Genomic DNA, 17,328 nt, shown 5'->3' with positions numbered 1-17,328 from the left:
CAAACTATACTCAAGCTTTGAAATGAATCCTGAGATATATCTAGTCTGATGCACAATGTCAGTGAAACCTAGTACTCGTAATTATTGATATTTTATTTTCGCTGTTTTGTTTATTCAATCAATCACTGATTCATTTTCTTTTCCTGCACAGAGGACTCCATTGGCATGCGAAATGTCGTGAAGAGAGTGACTTTGTTTGCTGACACGCAGGAGCTGAGCGAGGGCGCAGACATTGTTGCCATCAAAGCTGCAGAGGGCAATCTTCAAGAAGTGAAGGCACAACTGAGGCGGCACCCCTCATGGGTACGGATACTCTGTCTTTCCTTCCGTCAGCTGATGCAAAAGCATCCTTGCCTCTCGTATAGACAAGGTTCTGTGACGAGAATAAATGTGTTGCCTGAGGGGCAAAAGCAAGTTGCATGTGTACTGAGCGCATAGCTGTAGGGCGCGATACGCACACACCATACCAGCCTGCATGGCTGGCCTGATGCAATCGCACGCAATGGTGGGACGTGGATATGGGATGTAATGCTCATGCACTTGCCCACACATATGGATGCCCCCATACACAGTCCATGCCCCTCAGTAAGTTGAGCCGTGGCTTGATGACTTCATTGGAACCTCATCTATATCAACTCCTCACTAGTGTAAAGGGTGAATAATTTTGCTTGCCACAATTTTTCATGCAGGGGTCATGTAAGACAGTTCTTGTGTGTGCTTCTAAATTTTTCTGCTTGTAGACAAACTGCCAATGGTAATGGGAATTCATGTGAAAAAAAATAGATAAAAACATTGATGACAAGATTTTGTTTTGTTTTGTGATGAATCATTTCACGAGAAATGTGTGAAAATTCTACCTACTGGGAAACATTACCTGTATATGGTATGTTTGCTTTTATTGTTGTATTCGAGCACTATCTCCCTCCACAATTATGCTGAGTAAAATTATAAAGTAAATCAGTGGCGGATCCGGGGGGGGGGGGGGGGGGGGGGGGGGGAGGATGGAGTGCAACCAGCGCACGCCCCCCTTTATTTTTTGTAGAAATAAAAGAAATTAAAAGAAAAGAATGAAATGAAACCCAGTGGCATCAGAAATATTAGTTGCACCCCCCTTATAGAATTCCTGGATCCGCCCCTGTAAATGATGGCCTCCATTCATTCTCGGGCTCTTTAACCTGTTTAAGACTAGTCCGAGTATACTCGGGCAGGTGTCTGTGGGAAATGTGTGTTACAGCAAAATCAGCTTGTCCTCAATGGATTATAAACATCTTCTTGTGTTCTTACACTGCTATAGCTTGCAAAGCGATTTACTGATTTTTAGGGAATCCTCCTATACCTGTGTAGTTTGTTAACCAGGCAGAATATTTTCAATGTTCACGATTATCTAATTCCACCAGATTGCAAGGTATGCCAGTGCATCACACTTTTGTGAAATGGGTGCCGAAAATAGTGAATTGGCAAATGAGATCTAAATGTATATTTCCATCATGGATCTGGTAACACTTACATTCAAGGTAGTCATGCATCCACAGCAAAAATGTCTTGCAAGAAATTTACAAACAATCATGGAAATGGATGTTGGCAATTACATATACTTTTACATTGCAATCAGATAATCAGATTACAAAGATTCTGACACCTGTTCATATAGAAATAATGGGGCAACAGCCCAAATTCCATTTTGATACAGTGAGGATGAAATAGAATATTAGAACCATCCTGCTTTTACTTAATAGTAGCAGATAGTTGAATTGCAAACATATGTACTGTGTTGTGAAAGCGAGAATGCAATTTGCACAGTGAAGCACAGTATGAGTGGTGGACAGAATACCATTGAATGAATATGATGTCCAGTTGGTTAGCAATATTATTTTCTTTGAAGTGGCCATATTTCTTAAAAGGCAGGACCACTTCTTTTAACGTTTCTTGTGATACTACAACAGTACATTAATTGTTTGAATGTAATGAATGTGCTGGGTAGGTCAATTCCCGCCATGAGGAGAAAACCCCCCTACAGCTAGCAGCATTCCGTGGGTTCCTGGATGTCGCCCAAGCCCTGGTGGAGGCTGATGCTGACCTTGAGGCCAGAGATGAGGATGGGGACACTGCCCTCATGTTTGCTGTGATCGGGTGAGTTAGCTGGCATTTCTCATCTCATTCATTCATTCATTCATTCATTCATTCATTCATTCATTCATTTATTCATTCATTCATTCATTCATTCATTCATTCATTCATTCATTCATGCATGCATTCATTCATTCATTCATTCATTCATGCATTCATTCATTCAGTCAGTCAGTCAGTCATTCATCTATTCCTACTTCCATTTGTCAATCTGTTGATTCATTTATTTATTCATTCACATTCATTCATCCCATCCATCGATCAATGTTTCCATTCATTTGTATATCAATCGATTGATTTATTGATTGAATGATTTAATCATTCTTTCATTTGTTCATGCATTTTTTTTTCATTCAAGCATGCATTCATTCATTTATCCATTCATCCATGCAACCATCCATTCATTCATTCATTCATTCATTCATTCATCCATACATACATTAATTAATTCATCCATCCATCCATCCATCCATCCACCCACCCATCCATTCATCCATCCATCCATCCATCTATCCATCTATCCATCCATGATTGCATCCATCCATGATTCATTCATTCATTTATTCATTCATTCAGATGGCACTATTTGTCTGATTGATACCTTTTGCCAACTTTAGCTAGTCATGCATGATGAAACACAGAAAGAGATGCATCTTTCACGAGACGTGTGAAGGATGGACCCCTTCTCCGGGATTTCAACCTCGCCTTTCTCGTGGGGAAGTGACAAAGGATCTGTTACAAGAGTGAGAAGTTTCTCTCTCTATCTCTCACTGATACAGGCTTCATAGACTCATCACTGGCCAAATGTGAATAAGGCCCTAGTGAGCCAGAAAAAAGTTACACTCTGACTTTCGTCAAGCAATTCCGAAATACTGTAGAAGTGGACATTTTTGCGGTGGTAAAATGTTCACGCTTTTCGTGCAACCAGACACCAACGCGGAAATAAAAGCATATGAATGTGTTTGCTCGCTATTTGTTCCGGCAGTTCATGTCTTGATTCCACGGAAATTAAAAACATGCAAAACTCATCCTAACCGGCCGAGTGCGAAAAATTACTCATGCGAAAATATCCGCTTTTACAGTACTAAAATTTTCATAATACCTCAAATTATACCCTAATGTCTACCCCATATGAGAAGAACCTGAATTATGTCATTGATTGCGTAGGTTTTGTGTCAAATTCAATTCTTGATATGTAGCAATTTGTGCCCACCGCTTGATATTCTGCACCTGCGACACTCATATTGTTCCAACCAATAGGAATAAGCCAGAGGTCTTGAGCTTTCTGATCGAGCGTGGTGCGGATGTCGATGTCGTCAGCAACGAACATCGTTCGGCACTCCACCAGGCCGTTTCCCGTGGCTTCACAGAGTGTGTCAACATCTTGTTGGATTGTGGCTGCAATGTCAACATCAAGGTACAGGGATTTGCTTCTTTAACATTGTGCTGATTTTTTTTTTTCCTACGATACTCTCCAAATGACAGTGAAATTTTGCCAAATTAAAACCATCTGATGGAGATGAGGGGAGGGTATCCTTTTCAAAATTGGTTTCTAAGATCGATGTGCAGAGACTCCAACCCAATCCATCTTGTAAACTGGAAATCATCCTGCCCGTAAACTGGAAATTATCCTGCCCGGACCCCCAGCAAACTGGAGATTGTTTGTGTGAATATATGCACAAAATGAGCACAAAGCGCGACATCCCTCATCAGGGGCGGATCCAGGAATTCCATAAAGGGAAGGCGCCTTTACAGAATTAAAGGGGGGTGCACATGCGCCCCTTCATTTTTTATTTTCATTTCTTTTGTTTTGACAAAAAATAAAGAGGGATGTGAGCCCAGTGCGCCTCCTCTGGATCCGCCACTGCTCGTGGCTGGAGTCTAGGATTCTAGGGTTATGAAATGCTTTGTGGTGCTATCTTATCTTTATTGTGAATACAAAATACAGAATTTAATATGATATCTCCACAATCTCTAAGATTCATGAAAGTAAACAGCACATGAAAGTTATTGTCAGCCTAGTTGCATAGGTGAGGATTCAAGTGCTGGATAGAAGTGCGTAGTATGTTATTTGTAATACATGTTCAGAGTATGCTCAGGTGTGCGTTCAACAAATCCCTGTATTATTAGTGCTTTGTACATGTAGTATACCCATAATTTTTTCATGGTTGGCACTTCACTTAAGTTTCATACCACAAAAATGCAGTGGACTCCAATTCCCAAAAGTTTCATGCCGCAAATGCATCTGGTTTTACAGTGCTTGGGGTGAATAGCAGCACATCATTGCATGTTGATCATTTGTCATTTTTACTGAAAGTTTTGCATTAATTTGAAAAAAAGAAAGGACAAAAATTAGTGGAGTAAATCCTATTGATGCAAAGGCTCTCTTGTAGCAATTGATTTTATGAGAATTGTGTTCTGGTGTCATTCCTTGTAATATTTTTCTTTTTTTCTTACGTGGCAGGACAAATTTGATGACACCGCCCTCCATGATGCGGTGGCCGTACGTCAGGGCGACATCGTGGAGTTGCTCGTCAACAACCCAGCTGTAAACATGCGGCAGACCAACAAGAGACAGTACAATCCGGTGCAGTGGGCGGCCCTAAAGGGAAACCAGTAGTGAGTGTAACAGTATACAAATGATGCATAACTCAAGAATCCAGCTTCCTAATTGGCTGTTGCAATTTGTAGTTGTCATTCTACCAAGAGTTGCCATCCTAACATCTTTTATGAAATGGGGCCCAGAAAGCATTTTATAACCTTAGAATCCTAGACTCCGGCCACGAGGGACATACATAGCACTTTGCGCGCCTAATATCGTGCATACACTTATACGATCTCATAACTCATAACTGCGTCATTATGAATTGTGTGAGTTAGATACAGTAACTTAAGGAATTGTTTGACCCATAAGGTAGAGCCGAGTGGGTTTAGACTGGATTCAGTAGTTACCACATGTACACTATTCCCTCTGACCCATGAGAAGACTTGTGCATCATCTGTTTTATGGAAAGATGGACAAATTCTTGCCAGAAATCCATTGTTACAATCTTACTGTTGGAAACTGACAGTTACAAATGTACTTTGCAAATTTACTAGATCCATTTCCTTTTGTCTTTCGTCATCAGTAATAACAAATTTGTCCCCCCCCCCCAAAAAAAAAAAAATGTATTGGCCCGAAATAGAAGGAAACATAACAATCCACTTTGAATCCCAGCTGCCCGATTAAGCCACCAAAAGATAACCTAATTGGAAATTAGGTGTCTTTGGTGGCCCCAGACCTACATGTAGTCCTCTGCACCACCACTTATGTTGATCCCTGATACATTGTATATGTGACCGTGCACCTCAAAGCAACATAAAGTCGCACACACTGATTTTGCGTGAGGACTGAAAATAAGTGAAATGGGTCAACCTAGCCGAACTTGACTTTTTCATATGTTCTGAAAGAGCGGGTTTTCTTTTACATTATGCTAAAATTTGGTATCATAAAACGGGCAGGAAAGTGTGTTTTTTTAGCAGTTTATCTCGAACATTTTTGGTAGAATAGTGTGATTAGGTGTGTCTTTAGAGTCCCTTTTTCATTTCTGAAAAACCTTGTCCACACTCTTCATTTTCAACTCTAATAACTTGTGATAGGATAATGCTACTGCTTTGAAAGTTGGCATTAATTATGGACAGAATGTGTTAATGAGGCATGCTTAATTTCAGTTTAATCTGATAATCTCTTCATTGTTGTTACTCTGGTGGTTGACTTCCTGTTTTTTTTACCCATTCATCGCACATCCAGCACGGTTTAGTAAAGATTAAGCGCTTGAATAGACACGGTACTTCAGAGCCTCTTTTCTCAGTTCACACTTTTCTTGAGTTTGTGCTTTCTTTCCAATATTTAGATAGGTTGAGAGAGTCCATTTCATTTGAGTTATACATCATTTGAAAGCTTAAAGTCTGCTCTTTCAGAATACGGTCTTAACTAAAAATTCATGTCTGGCGACTTTTTGTTTGTTTTGAGGTGCAGGGTCACATATGATACGTAAACACACTGTGTGTATGTACATATACATTCATGTATCTTATACTCTAATTTGCACAATGAACGTCTTATTTTGAACACAGCATGAGTCGAGAGTGTCCATCCACCTTGTCTTCCATTAACGAATATAACATATATAGTATATTGCAGTATATTGATTTTTGTGTATTTTGCACTATTTTTGTCTAGTGAGATTTCTATAACCTGCAAAAATATCTTCACAATGTGCTCTGCACATTTTGAACAGGTTATATCATGCACTTCGTTAGTGATGCCTCCCTGGTATGTGTGTACAATGTATGTGCATGCAGTGGCGGATCCAGAGGGGGGCGCAACCGGCGCACGCCCCCCCTTTAATTTTCGTAAAAAACAAAAGAAATAAAAAGAAAAACAATGAAATGAAACCCGAAAGTGGCACTAGAAATATTAGTCACGCCCCCCCCCCTTTACAGAATTCCTGGATCCGCCCCTGTGCCCTAGTACTATTAGTAGTATTCAGTTGAGCGCATGTGTGTGTGCTAATCCCGTGCAGGCAGTCCACATCAAATGGATTGGGCAGTATGTCATGTTTCATACAGGGAAATGTCTTTTTTGTGTGTGAATTGGATGAAAACATACAAGTAAGCAGTAAGCCAGTTCGGAGTTGGCTCATGGGCACATTGGTCCGAATGACCTTTCTTTTTTCTCAGTCAGTTAGGGGCACTTAACTCATTTTCAGAGCGACATAATGCATAAACTTTACATAACGATTTATGGTATTCATCAATCTTGCTCAAACAAAGAATGAACTTGCATAGACCAGATGGCCAGAATGATCCGTTAATTAACACTTGGGAAAGCATCCATTTCATTATCTTGCATTGAATGTATATCAACAATCTTTTTCTATTGATATTGCCAAATACCACTTTTGCTGTCAGGTGGCTGTGCTGGCAAGCAGCATTTATAAGGATTACATGAATAATCATTATACATAATGATACATAACAGAAGCTTATCCCAGTGACTTTAAAAACCAACATGCCTGTTGGTCCGAATGACCTTTTTTCTGCTCATGCGCAGAGTGGAACTGCGAACTGGCTTATTGTGCAGCACTAATTCGAGAACCTGCGAATGTGTTTCTGAGTCACTCGTTAAAAATATATATATATATGTATATTCATTTGTGAGAGAATGTAATGTTTACAGGAGTCACTGGTAGATGTTTTAGTCAGGGTCCTTATACATTGCCATCTTGTTTCCCTCACAGCGCTATAACCCTCATGATTGCAAAGGATCCTGACATGGCCGGGGTGCCCAATGCCGAAGGCTTCACTCCACTCCACATCGCTGCCATGAACGACTACCCTGACATCGTCAGAATACTCATCGTAAAGGTAGCTTGACTTCTTGACCTTTCACCCCTTTACACCACTGCAAAGTTGCAATTAATGCACTCTGTTTCCACACATGACAGCTATGTTTCTACCGTATGTCCCCCCAAAAAATTACAATGGGACCCTCTGCAGTGATATCGTATCAATCCACATACAATTTCAGGGTATGAAACTATAACTCATTGCCCATATCTTACAGAAAACCCCATCCGAATTGCTTCACTGGTCAAAGAGAAATTAGGAGTTTTGTAAAGCATGTCAGGAATCCCTTCCCTCCAAGTTCTGCCCATTGTTTTCACACATTAATATGCAGTTCCAAGACCGTCCAAGTGCTAAACTTGGAAGAACCAGACACATGATATGCTTTATGATAATCTACATTTCTCTTTGACCGCTTAACCAAATTGAATGGGGTTTTCTGCAAAATAGAGCTAAGGTATTGTATTTTAAGGCCCTGAAGTAACAATTAGACAGTTTTATCATATTGGGAGTTATCAATGTGAAAATCCGATTGATTGATTTATTTTTTTGACGTACTGTACATCAAATTTTCATTGATAGATACTTAAAATCAATATACTTTGTATAGTAAGCTTGGGTGTGTATGGTTGCATTAACATAAAATCACAATGGTGTGGTCATTTTTGTTGAAAATATGAAGAAAACTGAAATAATGATAGTTATAGCCAATATTGCATTTATTATTTTTTTTATGTCGTGATCTCACAAAGGCAGAGCAATGTGAATAAGTTGAATTATTGTATTAATGTGAATTAGTTTCTGTTTCTGTAGATGACAGTTGCCTTAACTGAATAGGTAACTGATTCTAGAGTTTTCGTTCCATAGCAGAGAAAGCACGATCACCCCATCCATGTTTTATCGCACAGTGAACACTAACAGCTACTAATTAGTCTCATGATTTGTGATGTGATCATCAGGGCAGCTGCAATGTGAATGCACTAACTCAACAACGACACGCTCCCCTGCGTCTGGCCGTAGGGGCGGGGCACGTCGAAGTTGTCGAAACCCTACTCAATCTTGGTGCTGACGCCAATGTCACCGATGCTGATGGTGACACAAGTCTGCATGTCGCCCTCTTGAGGCAGGTCATATATCCGGAAGTTACTGAGACCATTCCGCTGGAAAAGGTACTGTAAAACATGATATATTCGCAGCATAAATTTTTTGCGAATTGGAGCCGACAGCCTTTTTTTGCGGCATGAAATTTTCGCGAACTGCCATTGGCATTCAATGCATATAGTGTAGACAAGAACTTTCGCGTGCATTTTAATTTCGCAAATCTTGGCGCTTGCGAAATTTGCGAAATTAAAATGCACACGAAAATTCTTCGTTTTACAGTATTCCCCTCACAGGGGCATCCTACAGCCTTCACAGCCTTTAGCAAAAATCTTATTTCTGCACAAAAACACAGCTTAGAAGTATTGGAAAATCTAAATGTAACAAGGATGTAATGGCTGCTTCCGGTAGCTCCAAAGAAATGAATAGCATTTATAAAGGATTGTTATCACACTTTTATCATATTTTGCAATTACAGAAAAATTCTGATGTCTTATATTAGGTATCTTGTGCTTTTAGAATGTAATTACCCACATATGATGCTGTGTATAATCATCAAATTCATTGTAGTGAAATCTAATAGTGATTAATAAAAGATGCCTTCACTTTTCATAAATCAAACTAAATTCCTAAACATTTCCACTGTGAATACAAGAACACAGATAATTTTTTTTTCAGTGGCCAGTGCAGTTATTGTTTTTTGTTGTTGTTTGTTTCAGTTTTTACTGAAACATGATGCAGCCTGGGGGGCGTTTCATCAACGAGTTCGTCGGGGGTTTTCACCGACGAATTTGCTATCAGCCAATCAGACGCAAGGATTTACACTGATAACTGTTAAAAGCTAATGAAATTCTTGGTCTGATTGGCTGATAGCAAATTCGTCGGTGAAAACTCCGACGAACTCGTTGATGAAACGCCCCCCTGAAGATACGACTGTACAATCTTTTGTCTTCTAATCCTACTCTATTTATTCAAGTGGTTACTGCACATGTGTGCACACACACATACATCAGAAAAAAGGAGCAACAGATGATACTCATTAGCCATGGCAGGGTGCTCCGTAACTTTATTTTACCACTTGCTCAGTCGGGCAAGCAGATTTTCAAATTTGCCGTGAAACGCTTGCCCAAATATTGATTTTACTTGCCCAAGAAGAAAGTCCAAAATATAAGGAAATGATATAGGAAATCATGTGTAAGTCAAGGGCTAAATAAAACACAATCATTTGAATAAACAGCACACATTGATTCGCATGCTTAAATGGAGTAGCAAACTTGGTCCGATCAAGTGTTGCCATTGTATTGCATTAGGGCTTCTTTATATCGTGTTGGAAAGTTGCTGAAATGAGATATAAAGTGTGTTGTATCACTAAACAGCCATTATCTTTGGGCTTCTGTATGGTTGATTATGTTGGTTTGTAGGGTGGAATAAGTGAAAATATAGGGTGGCTTCAAAAATTTTTGCTTGCCCAATTCGGGCAAGCATTTGACCTCATTGTTCAAAAGATCAAGAGATCACAAAGTTTCAGTAGTGAGTGTTCAAATAATCCCTTGTTCCCCACATAGTTTGTACACTGTAGAAGATTGGTTCTCTGAAAAGTGAGTTGGCTGTGGGTTGGAGCGAAGACTTATCCACTGTCTCAATCTCACTCCGACAATGTGCAGATTAAGGTGCGTATCCCAGACCAGTCGGTGGCAACATCCGGTCTTGCCCTAGCATGCCTCCTGGTGGAGCACGGCGCTGATCTCCAGCACATGAACAACAATGCGCACACTCCGCTGGAGCTGGTGCCAGACAACAAGATACGCGCCACTCTCAGACACTTCGTTCCCAGGCGAAAGTAAGTTGGATTATTGTGGTTGTCGCATATCCAGGGGCGAATCCAGGACTTCCATAAAGAGGGGGCACCTTTACAAAATTAAAGTGGGGATGTACACATCCCCCCCTCATTTTTTTCTTTTTATTTCTCTTGTTTTGACAAAAAGATAAAGGGGGGGGGGGGGGCACGCCCGGTGCGTTCCCCCTTGGATCCGCCACTGCATATCTATTGTGCATCCTCAAATTCGTTTCAGACAACAGGGTCCTGGTAATTAGTCTTTCTATCCTAGTTGGTTATGAGTTAGAAATAATGAAATTGTTTGTCTTTGTCTGATTATGATTCATTTTCAGATGGCTTAGAGTCATGATTGTAAGCTTGACAATTTTGCAACAATGCTTTCCTAGTCATTAAGCATTCATATTTCCTGAGATCATATGTAAGATGATTATGAATTTCTGTTTGCAATCATTATTATTATTAAAGACTTATTAAAGACTATTTTGGAACAAAACTATCATGTCACTGAACATTCATCCTTTCTTTTTTCTTTTTTCTTTTTTTTTTTTTGGGGGGGGGGGGAGGGTCTGGGGTCTGGTTTCATGCACAAGATTTCATTATGATGTCACCACCAGTCATTACTGCTGGATCTTGTGCCCTTGTAAAGGCCTAAGCACGCCAAGCATGGTGATGGCAATGGTCTGGTATTTTGATACTGTATGCCAAAGGGAACCACATCTGGTTCTGTTTAAAAAAAAAAAATCAATAATGCGGTACAAAGTCTCCCCAGATTTTATTCTTATGTCAAAATCAAGAGTAACAAAATCATTAGTTGAAGCTTTAATTTCTAACAAAATTACAAGCGGGGAAGTGATATTGTATTAAACAGTACAAGACATGGTTCCTTTTGGCGCACCATAGCGAAAAACTGGACCTTTGCCTTTACGATGCGTGCAGTGCCAAGGCCTTAACACCATATGAGTTGATATAGCACGTATGCATCAATCCAACTCTGCAGACCATTTTCCCTGTCCTTAACCCTGAATGAGCTTTGGTCATAAATTGGCATGTACAAGGTGTACACTTGAGTGCCTTCTTTGCCGATTGGCAAAGATATCTGAAAAGTGATTGTCAATGAATAGAGATTATCTAATCATCCTGATCCCTGAATAATGTGTATATCCAAGCGGAAAAGGGAGCTGTGTGTTGGCATGCCTATGGTGAGTGAGGGAGTTAATTGTGAATGCATCTATTGCCTATATCTGTTAGACTACGAGGAGCGCCTTCGACAGACAGGCAAATCCAGTTACCCTCACAGACCCAAAAGCCCCAAAGCTCCAAGCCTGAATCTCCACACATCGAGATGCAACAGCAGAAGATGAACTTCTACCAGAGGCCAGCAGCAGCAGCAGCTGCCACGCCCAAATCCTCCCGGCGGTCAAACGAGAACAGAAACCCAAGCACGTCAGTGACTCCTGAGCAGATCCTGATGCAGATGGAGAAGGAGAGGTTCCTGCAGGAGGAGTATCATCCCCAGCAGCGAACGGAGGTTTCTAGCAGCAAATCTGTCAGTGGCGGCTGGCAGAGCAACGGCAAGGAGTCAGAGGTACAGCCAAGGGAGCATATAGCCAGGCAGCGGGAGAAGGAGGCAAAGCTGTGCGCCCCGGACGTCAGCCCATCGCCGCATCCGAGCCGAGCCGCTACTATCGCCCGCTTCCATGGCCTGCCACAACTCACCCTACCCAGACAGGGTGCCCCAGAGGAGGGGGCCACTCCGGAGGGTCCCACACCGACCCCGACACCAACACCAACCCCGACACCGACCCAGAGGGTGTTACAGCCCAACCTGGCCCGCTGCTGGATGCCGCGCTGCACCGGGAGGGTGGCCGACGCACAGTTTCTTCCTTGCAATCACATCAGCGTCTGCCTCAAGTGTTCCGAGCTCTTCAAGCGCTGCCCCGAATGCAGGGTAACATTAAAATACTGTTATGTAAAACCAGAAACACGTTCGCGGCATGAAACCTTCGCAAAATGCCACTTGCATTCAATGCATTGGGTGGACAAGAACTTTGGTGCTTATTTTATTTTTTGTGAATCTTTGCGCCTTGCAAAATTCATGAAAGTTTCATGCAAGCAAAAATTTCTGGCTTTATAATGTAGACCCAACTGTCATTTGAAGTTTGCATGGCTCATAAATTAATCAATGACATAGCTTCACTGTACAGGTGTTGTACAACACCCCCAGCACTTTGGCAACACTGACCCAACACACTTATTCTCCAGACGTGGCTAGTTGTGTAATAGTAGTCCTCCAGTTGTACGGCTGTCCTTGCTGCAGTGTTTATTTCGTTGGAAAGAAATTCCTGCCACTTCTTTGTGTTCATTTGCTCATTTTATTTTCGGTTTGCATTTTCCGAGGAAAGATTTATGTTGATATGTTCTGTGTAATGAACAGATTGTTAAAGGGAATTTCAAGCATTATGAAATTGGGCCTTTCCAAAAACACACCATCCCCCGAAATAAAAACAAACAAGCAAGTTTTTATACCTGAGTGGTTTCCACGATAGTTCCTATTACGTACACAACGGATTAATGCTGAGCCCCAAGTATCCTTCATAAACACAAGCGTAGATTGGATTTAGAGGATTCTTCGTACTTACAGTAAGAATTGCTGTAAGCTGTCAACCCTGAGTCAGCTGATATCAAAGTGTATGGTCATATTTCTCTGGACCAGTACCAATTTCTTTTCCCTTCCTTTGCGAGAGAAGCTTCTGCCAGAAAATATATTTTTATTTAAATTGATGAATTCTTGTGTCGAGTTGTTTTTATGGCAACTGATTGACTGAGTACCTGTCGTTGACGTAAATAAACACTGATTATTCAGTGTTTGAGTGATAGCCATAATAAAAATAATTGGCTTGCATACTTAAATGGGTTTGAATCCATGACCTCTTCATTGAGTAGACAAGCATCATATCCACTAACAATCTCGGAGTTAGGAGGTTGTGGGTTCGAGTCCCACACGAATGTGTATCCCCATGATTTCTTATCATGGCTATTACTCGCTTTCAAGATAATTGTTACATGTACTTGCTATAATGGCTATTACTCACTCAACACTGGGTAATCAATGTTTATTTAATCTAAGGGCATTTGTCAATCAGTTGCAATAAAATCAACTTGCTTCAAGAATCGAAAGTATTATATGTTTGTGTATAGTTGTACTAGTTAACAGCTGCGGCCATTTGTTGTGTATTGGTTTGCCAAAGGCAGAAGAACGTAACAAGAGATGCACACTGTATTATTATTGTGTACCCGTGAGGCGATCAAGTACACATGTATTTGATTTGAACCCATTTGCATGGACATCTGACCGAACTTGACCTGTGTGTTAAATGACTTGCAAGCATTAAAAAATAACCAGCATATGATAGAAATGTAACTTATGAATACAAAGAATGTTTATTGGCTCACTTTCCAGATCCTTTGTAACACCATTATCGTCGGTTGAGAGTGAGAAGGGTGTTAAGTTGTCTCAAACACTATGGCCCGAATTCATGAAGGTGGTACAGATGAAACCATGGTTTAAACCATGGACAAAAACCATGGAGCACCAAGTGTCGCATGGAATATTTCGTTACGAAATCAGTCATTTCGTTACGAAATCAGTCATTTCGTTGATGAAATTATTATTTGGTAACGGAATGACAACATTTTTTCAACTAAGTGAACATTTCGTCCACGAAACGGTCATTTTGTCGACGAAATGACCAATTTCGTAGCGAAATATTCCGTGCGACACTTGGCGCTCCATAGTTTTTGTCCATGGTTTTTAAACCATGGTTTCATTTGTACCACCTTCATGAATTCGGGCCATAGTGTTTGAGACAACTTAACACCCTTCTCACTCTCACCCAACAATTTACTAACTATGTTTTTAGTTTGTTTGTTTTTTCAAGAGATAGTTTATTTGTTCTGTCTTAGGAGGCAGCATAGATTGAAATTGTCACTTGTCTTACTTTCTGGTGCACTGTGTATCCAGGCGGCTGTATCTGACGTACAGCAGCTTGGCAGAAGGATTGATTCCGTCACCAATGCAGACCCATCCATGGGACAACAAAGAGGACCATTTACTGGTAAGACGATTTGACTGGTGGTAGCAATCCGTGAGGACTTTTACACTTAACAAAGAACTCATTTGTTAGCATATTTCTCAACACATTTATTGCCAATTGGTTTGATTTTAATTTCCATTTTCTTTTGAAAGTTTGAATGCAACTTGAAGCATGTTCCTTCCTAGGTTGCTTCTCAAACTTTTAGGTTATGGGCTGATTTTTCACTGAGCGTGCAAACAATTTGTGAAGGACTCGAATATCTGAAAAAATGGCAAATTTTTTTTTTTTTCGAATGTAGTCTGACAATGGAACCAAAAACCATTTTTGTGCAGTTTGTGTGTAGTTCACAAAAGGCAAATACAGATTCGCGCACAAGATATACACTGTACCTAACTTATGCATGTCTCAAAATACCACAAGCTGACTATCGTTAATTCTAGCAAAAGACTATTGACTGCACCTTTGGCCAATCAGAATCACAGATTCATCAAATGAGGTATATGATAGTTATTAACCCATTGAAGGTGACCCGATTGTGCTGTAACACACATTTCCCATAGACACCTGCCCTAGTATACTCAGGACTAGTCTCCAAGGGTTGATATCAGGCAACATCCAGCATGCTCTCTGTTTGTCAAGGGAATACCCCATGATGGTTAGCCCACGATTTCACAGTGGTATTGCTCCATGATTAATATATTAGTCAGTACATTTGTATTGCACTCAAAAACACACATCAGTACCCACTTGGTAAGGCATACACTTGTTTTTTTCGGGGGGGGGGGGGACCTTGTTATGTTGATGCAACAGATTCTGTTGGTGAAACTCCTCCTGTAGCTTGCCTGACCACTGTGCAGTTAAAGTTGCTTGTTTGTTTATTTGTTTGTCTGTTTGTTTACACTGCAGACTCTACTACCCTGAGTGGCATGAGAACTTCAGAAGTGACAAAGTCTCTCCTGATTATGAAGAACAAGAAGTATAGGGAGGAGCTTGAGTGTTCACTATGCATGAGCAATTGGAAAGACTGTGTGCTGCTGTGTGGCCACCGATTTTGCGAACAGTGCATCAACAAGCTACCAATCGAGGAATGTCCTATGTGTCGTGTAGCCATACAGAAGAAAATCAAGACATTCTAGGTGTCTCTGTGTGTGTGTGTCTGCATGTGTGCAAGTAAATGCAATGTCTCTTTATTCATAAATTACTGTATAAGCTGTTATTTTCGCGAGGGCTTGATTTTCGGGAATTTCGTGAATCATTGGCTGTTGGACAGTGAATTTAACAACACGCGAAAAGGTCACCATGCACTGGGTTAATAGTGCTTCATTGCCAATTCACGGAAACAATATCTCGGGGAAAATATCCGTGACCTCCTCATTCGTGAAAATAGCTTTATGCAAAAATAACAGCTTATACAGTAATATGCATCATGTAGAAGTTATAAATTACATGAAATAGATCTGACAAAAGGGTGTGGGTGGGGCCACACTGTCCCGAAATTGACGGAAAGATGGCAACACAAATATGAGCCTTTGCAAGGTCTTTGGGCAGTTTCAGGGGGGTTTTTTTGCCTGTCAAAGATTTTTCCATCACTTAGGAAGTGGCTGCCAGAGCGTGAGAAACTCCAGTAGCTGTCCTACAATGGCTTAAGTGCCCCTATAAATGACGAGATGTTGATACGATCAGGGGTGCATTTCATGAAGCGTTTTGTCAGACATTTCGTCTGACAAACTGTTATAAGCTACCAAAATCCTTGCATCTGATTGGGTGACAGCAAATTTGTCCGACAAAGTTGTCTGACAAAATGCTTCATGAAATGCCCCCCAGATCCAAATTTGAAAATTTCCTCTATCACGTGTCCGTCTTTGCCAGATTTCAGGACAGTGTAACGCCTGCTTAACCCATTGGGGATGGACTGATTTTGCTCTAACATTCTCAGGACTAGTCTTCAACAGGTTAAAAGAGGGAAGAAGCAGACACAAAGGCCTTGAATATGATTTTATGGACCAAAAATTCCAGATTAGATTATTGTGATTGCAGCTGGTACAAGAATGTCTAGAATTAATGTGATGGACAACACATTCCTCAATATTTTCTTGACTACTGTCGAACAAGATATTTTCACGGCATGAAATTTTCACGAATTAGAGCTGACGGCCTTTTTCACGGCATGAAATTTTGGCGAGTTGCCTCTAACATTCAATGCATATAGCAGGTGTAGACAAGAACATTCGAGTGTGTTGTAATTTCGTGAATCTTGGCTCTCGCGAAATTCGTGAAACTAAAATGCATGCGAACATTCCTCGTTTTACAGTATACACTGGACTTAGCACATGGGTGTAGTTGTACAACAGATGTCCATGTACCCAGTCCCGTTCATGCTGCATTCCCTTACATCATTTATTCTCGACTGTTTTTAGTATTATATACATGTATGTATATATATATATATATTTATGTTTGTTTATGTCCCAGAGTAAGCATAAGAATTGAAGGTGAATATATTCATTCCTAAAGGAGAAATTATCAGATTTACTGTGGCGTGTGTAAGAGTGTGTGTGTGTATGTGTGTGTTTGTGTGTGTTTGTGTGTGTAAAGGGGATGGGGTGATTTGTTGTAATCTTAGAAGTCCCCGAGCAAGGGTAATATATTATTACAATCACAGAATTTTCAAGAAATACTGGTCTATATTTTTGCAAATCATTAACAGTCCCAGTTTGAATACAATATTTTACGTTGAATACCGGTAGAATAAAAAAAAAAAAATACAGATATCCATTGTTATAT

General features: G+C 40.5%; 1 protein-coding gene across 1 annotated transcript; it reads left to right on the top strand.

The window, feature by feature from the left end:
• The first annotated feature begins 157 nt into the window (after positions 1–157).
• On the top strand, positions 158–16,095 carry LOC139727303 (uncharacterized). Its single transcript, XM_071638258.1, has 10 exons — positions 158–303; positions 1,982–2,130; positions 3,388–3,544; positions 4,592–4,746; positions 7,410–7,536; positions 8,475–8,684; positions 10,278–10,453; positions 11,699–12,398; positions 14,472–14,565; positions 15,451–16,095. Exons 1-10 carry the CDS (start codon positions 166–168, stop codon positions 15,678–15,680), a joined length of 2,136 nt encoding a protein of 711 aa, XP_071494359.1. The 5' UTR covers positions 158–165; the 3' UTR covers positions 15,681–16,095.
• The last annotated feature ends 1,233 nt before the right edge of the window (positions 16,096–17,328 follow it).

The sequence above is a fragment of the Diadema antillarum genome, unplaced genomic scaffold, assembly GCF_040938485.1.
Source record: "Diadema antillarum isolate AM-2024a unplaced genomic scaffold, OU_Dant_1.0 seq00000124_RagTag, whole genome shotgun sequence".
NCBI lineage: Eukaryota > Metazoa > Echinodermata > Echinoidea > Diadematoida > Diadematidae > Diadema > Diadema antillarum.
The sequence above is the reverse complement of the archived record's forward strand: the minus strand, read 5'-3'. Positions and strand labels throughout refer to the sequence as shown.

Coding starts and splice junctions, on each gene's coding strand:
- LOC139727303 (XM_071638258.1), top strand. CDS start 166: ATGCGAAATGTCGTGAAGAGAGTGACTTTGTTTGCTGACACGCAGGAG. Junction 2,131..3,387: donor CTCATGTTTGCTGTGATCGG/GTGAGTTAGCTG, acceptor TCCAACCAATAG/GAATAAGCCAGAGGTCTTGA. Junction 3,545..4,591: donor GCTGCAATGTCAACATCAAG/GTACAGGGATTT, acceptor CTTACGTGGCAG/GACAAATTTGATGACACCGC.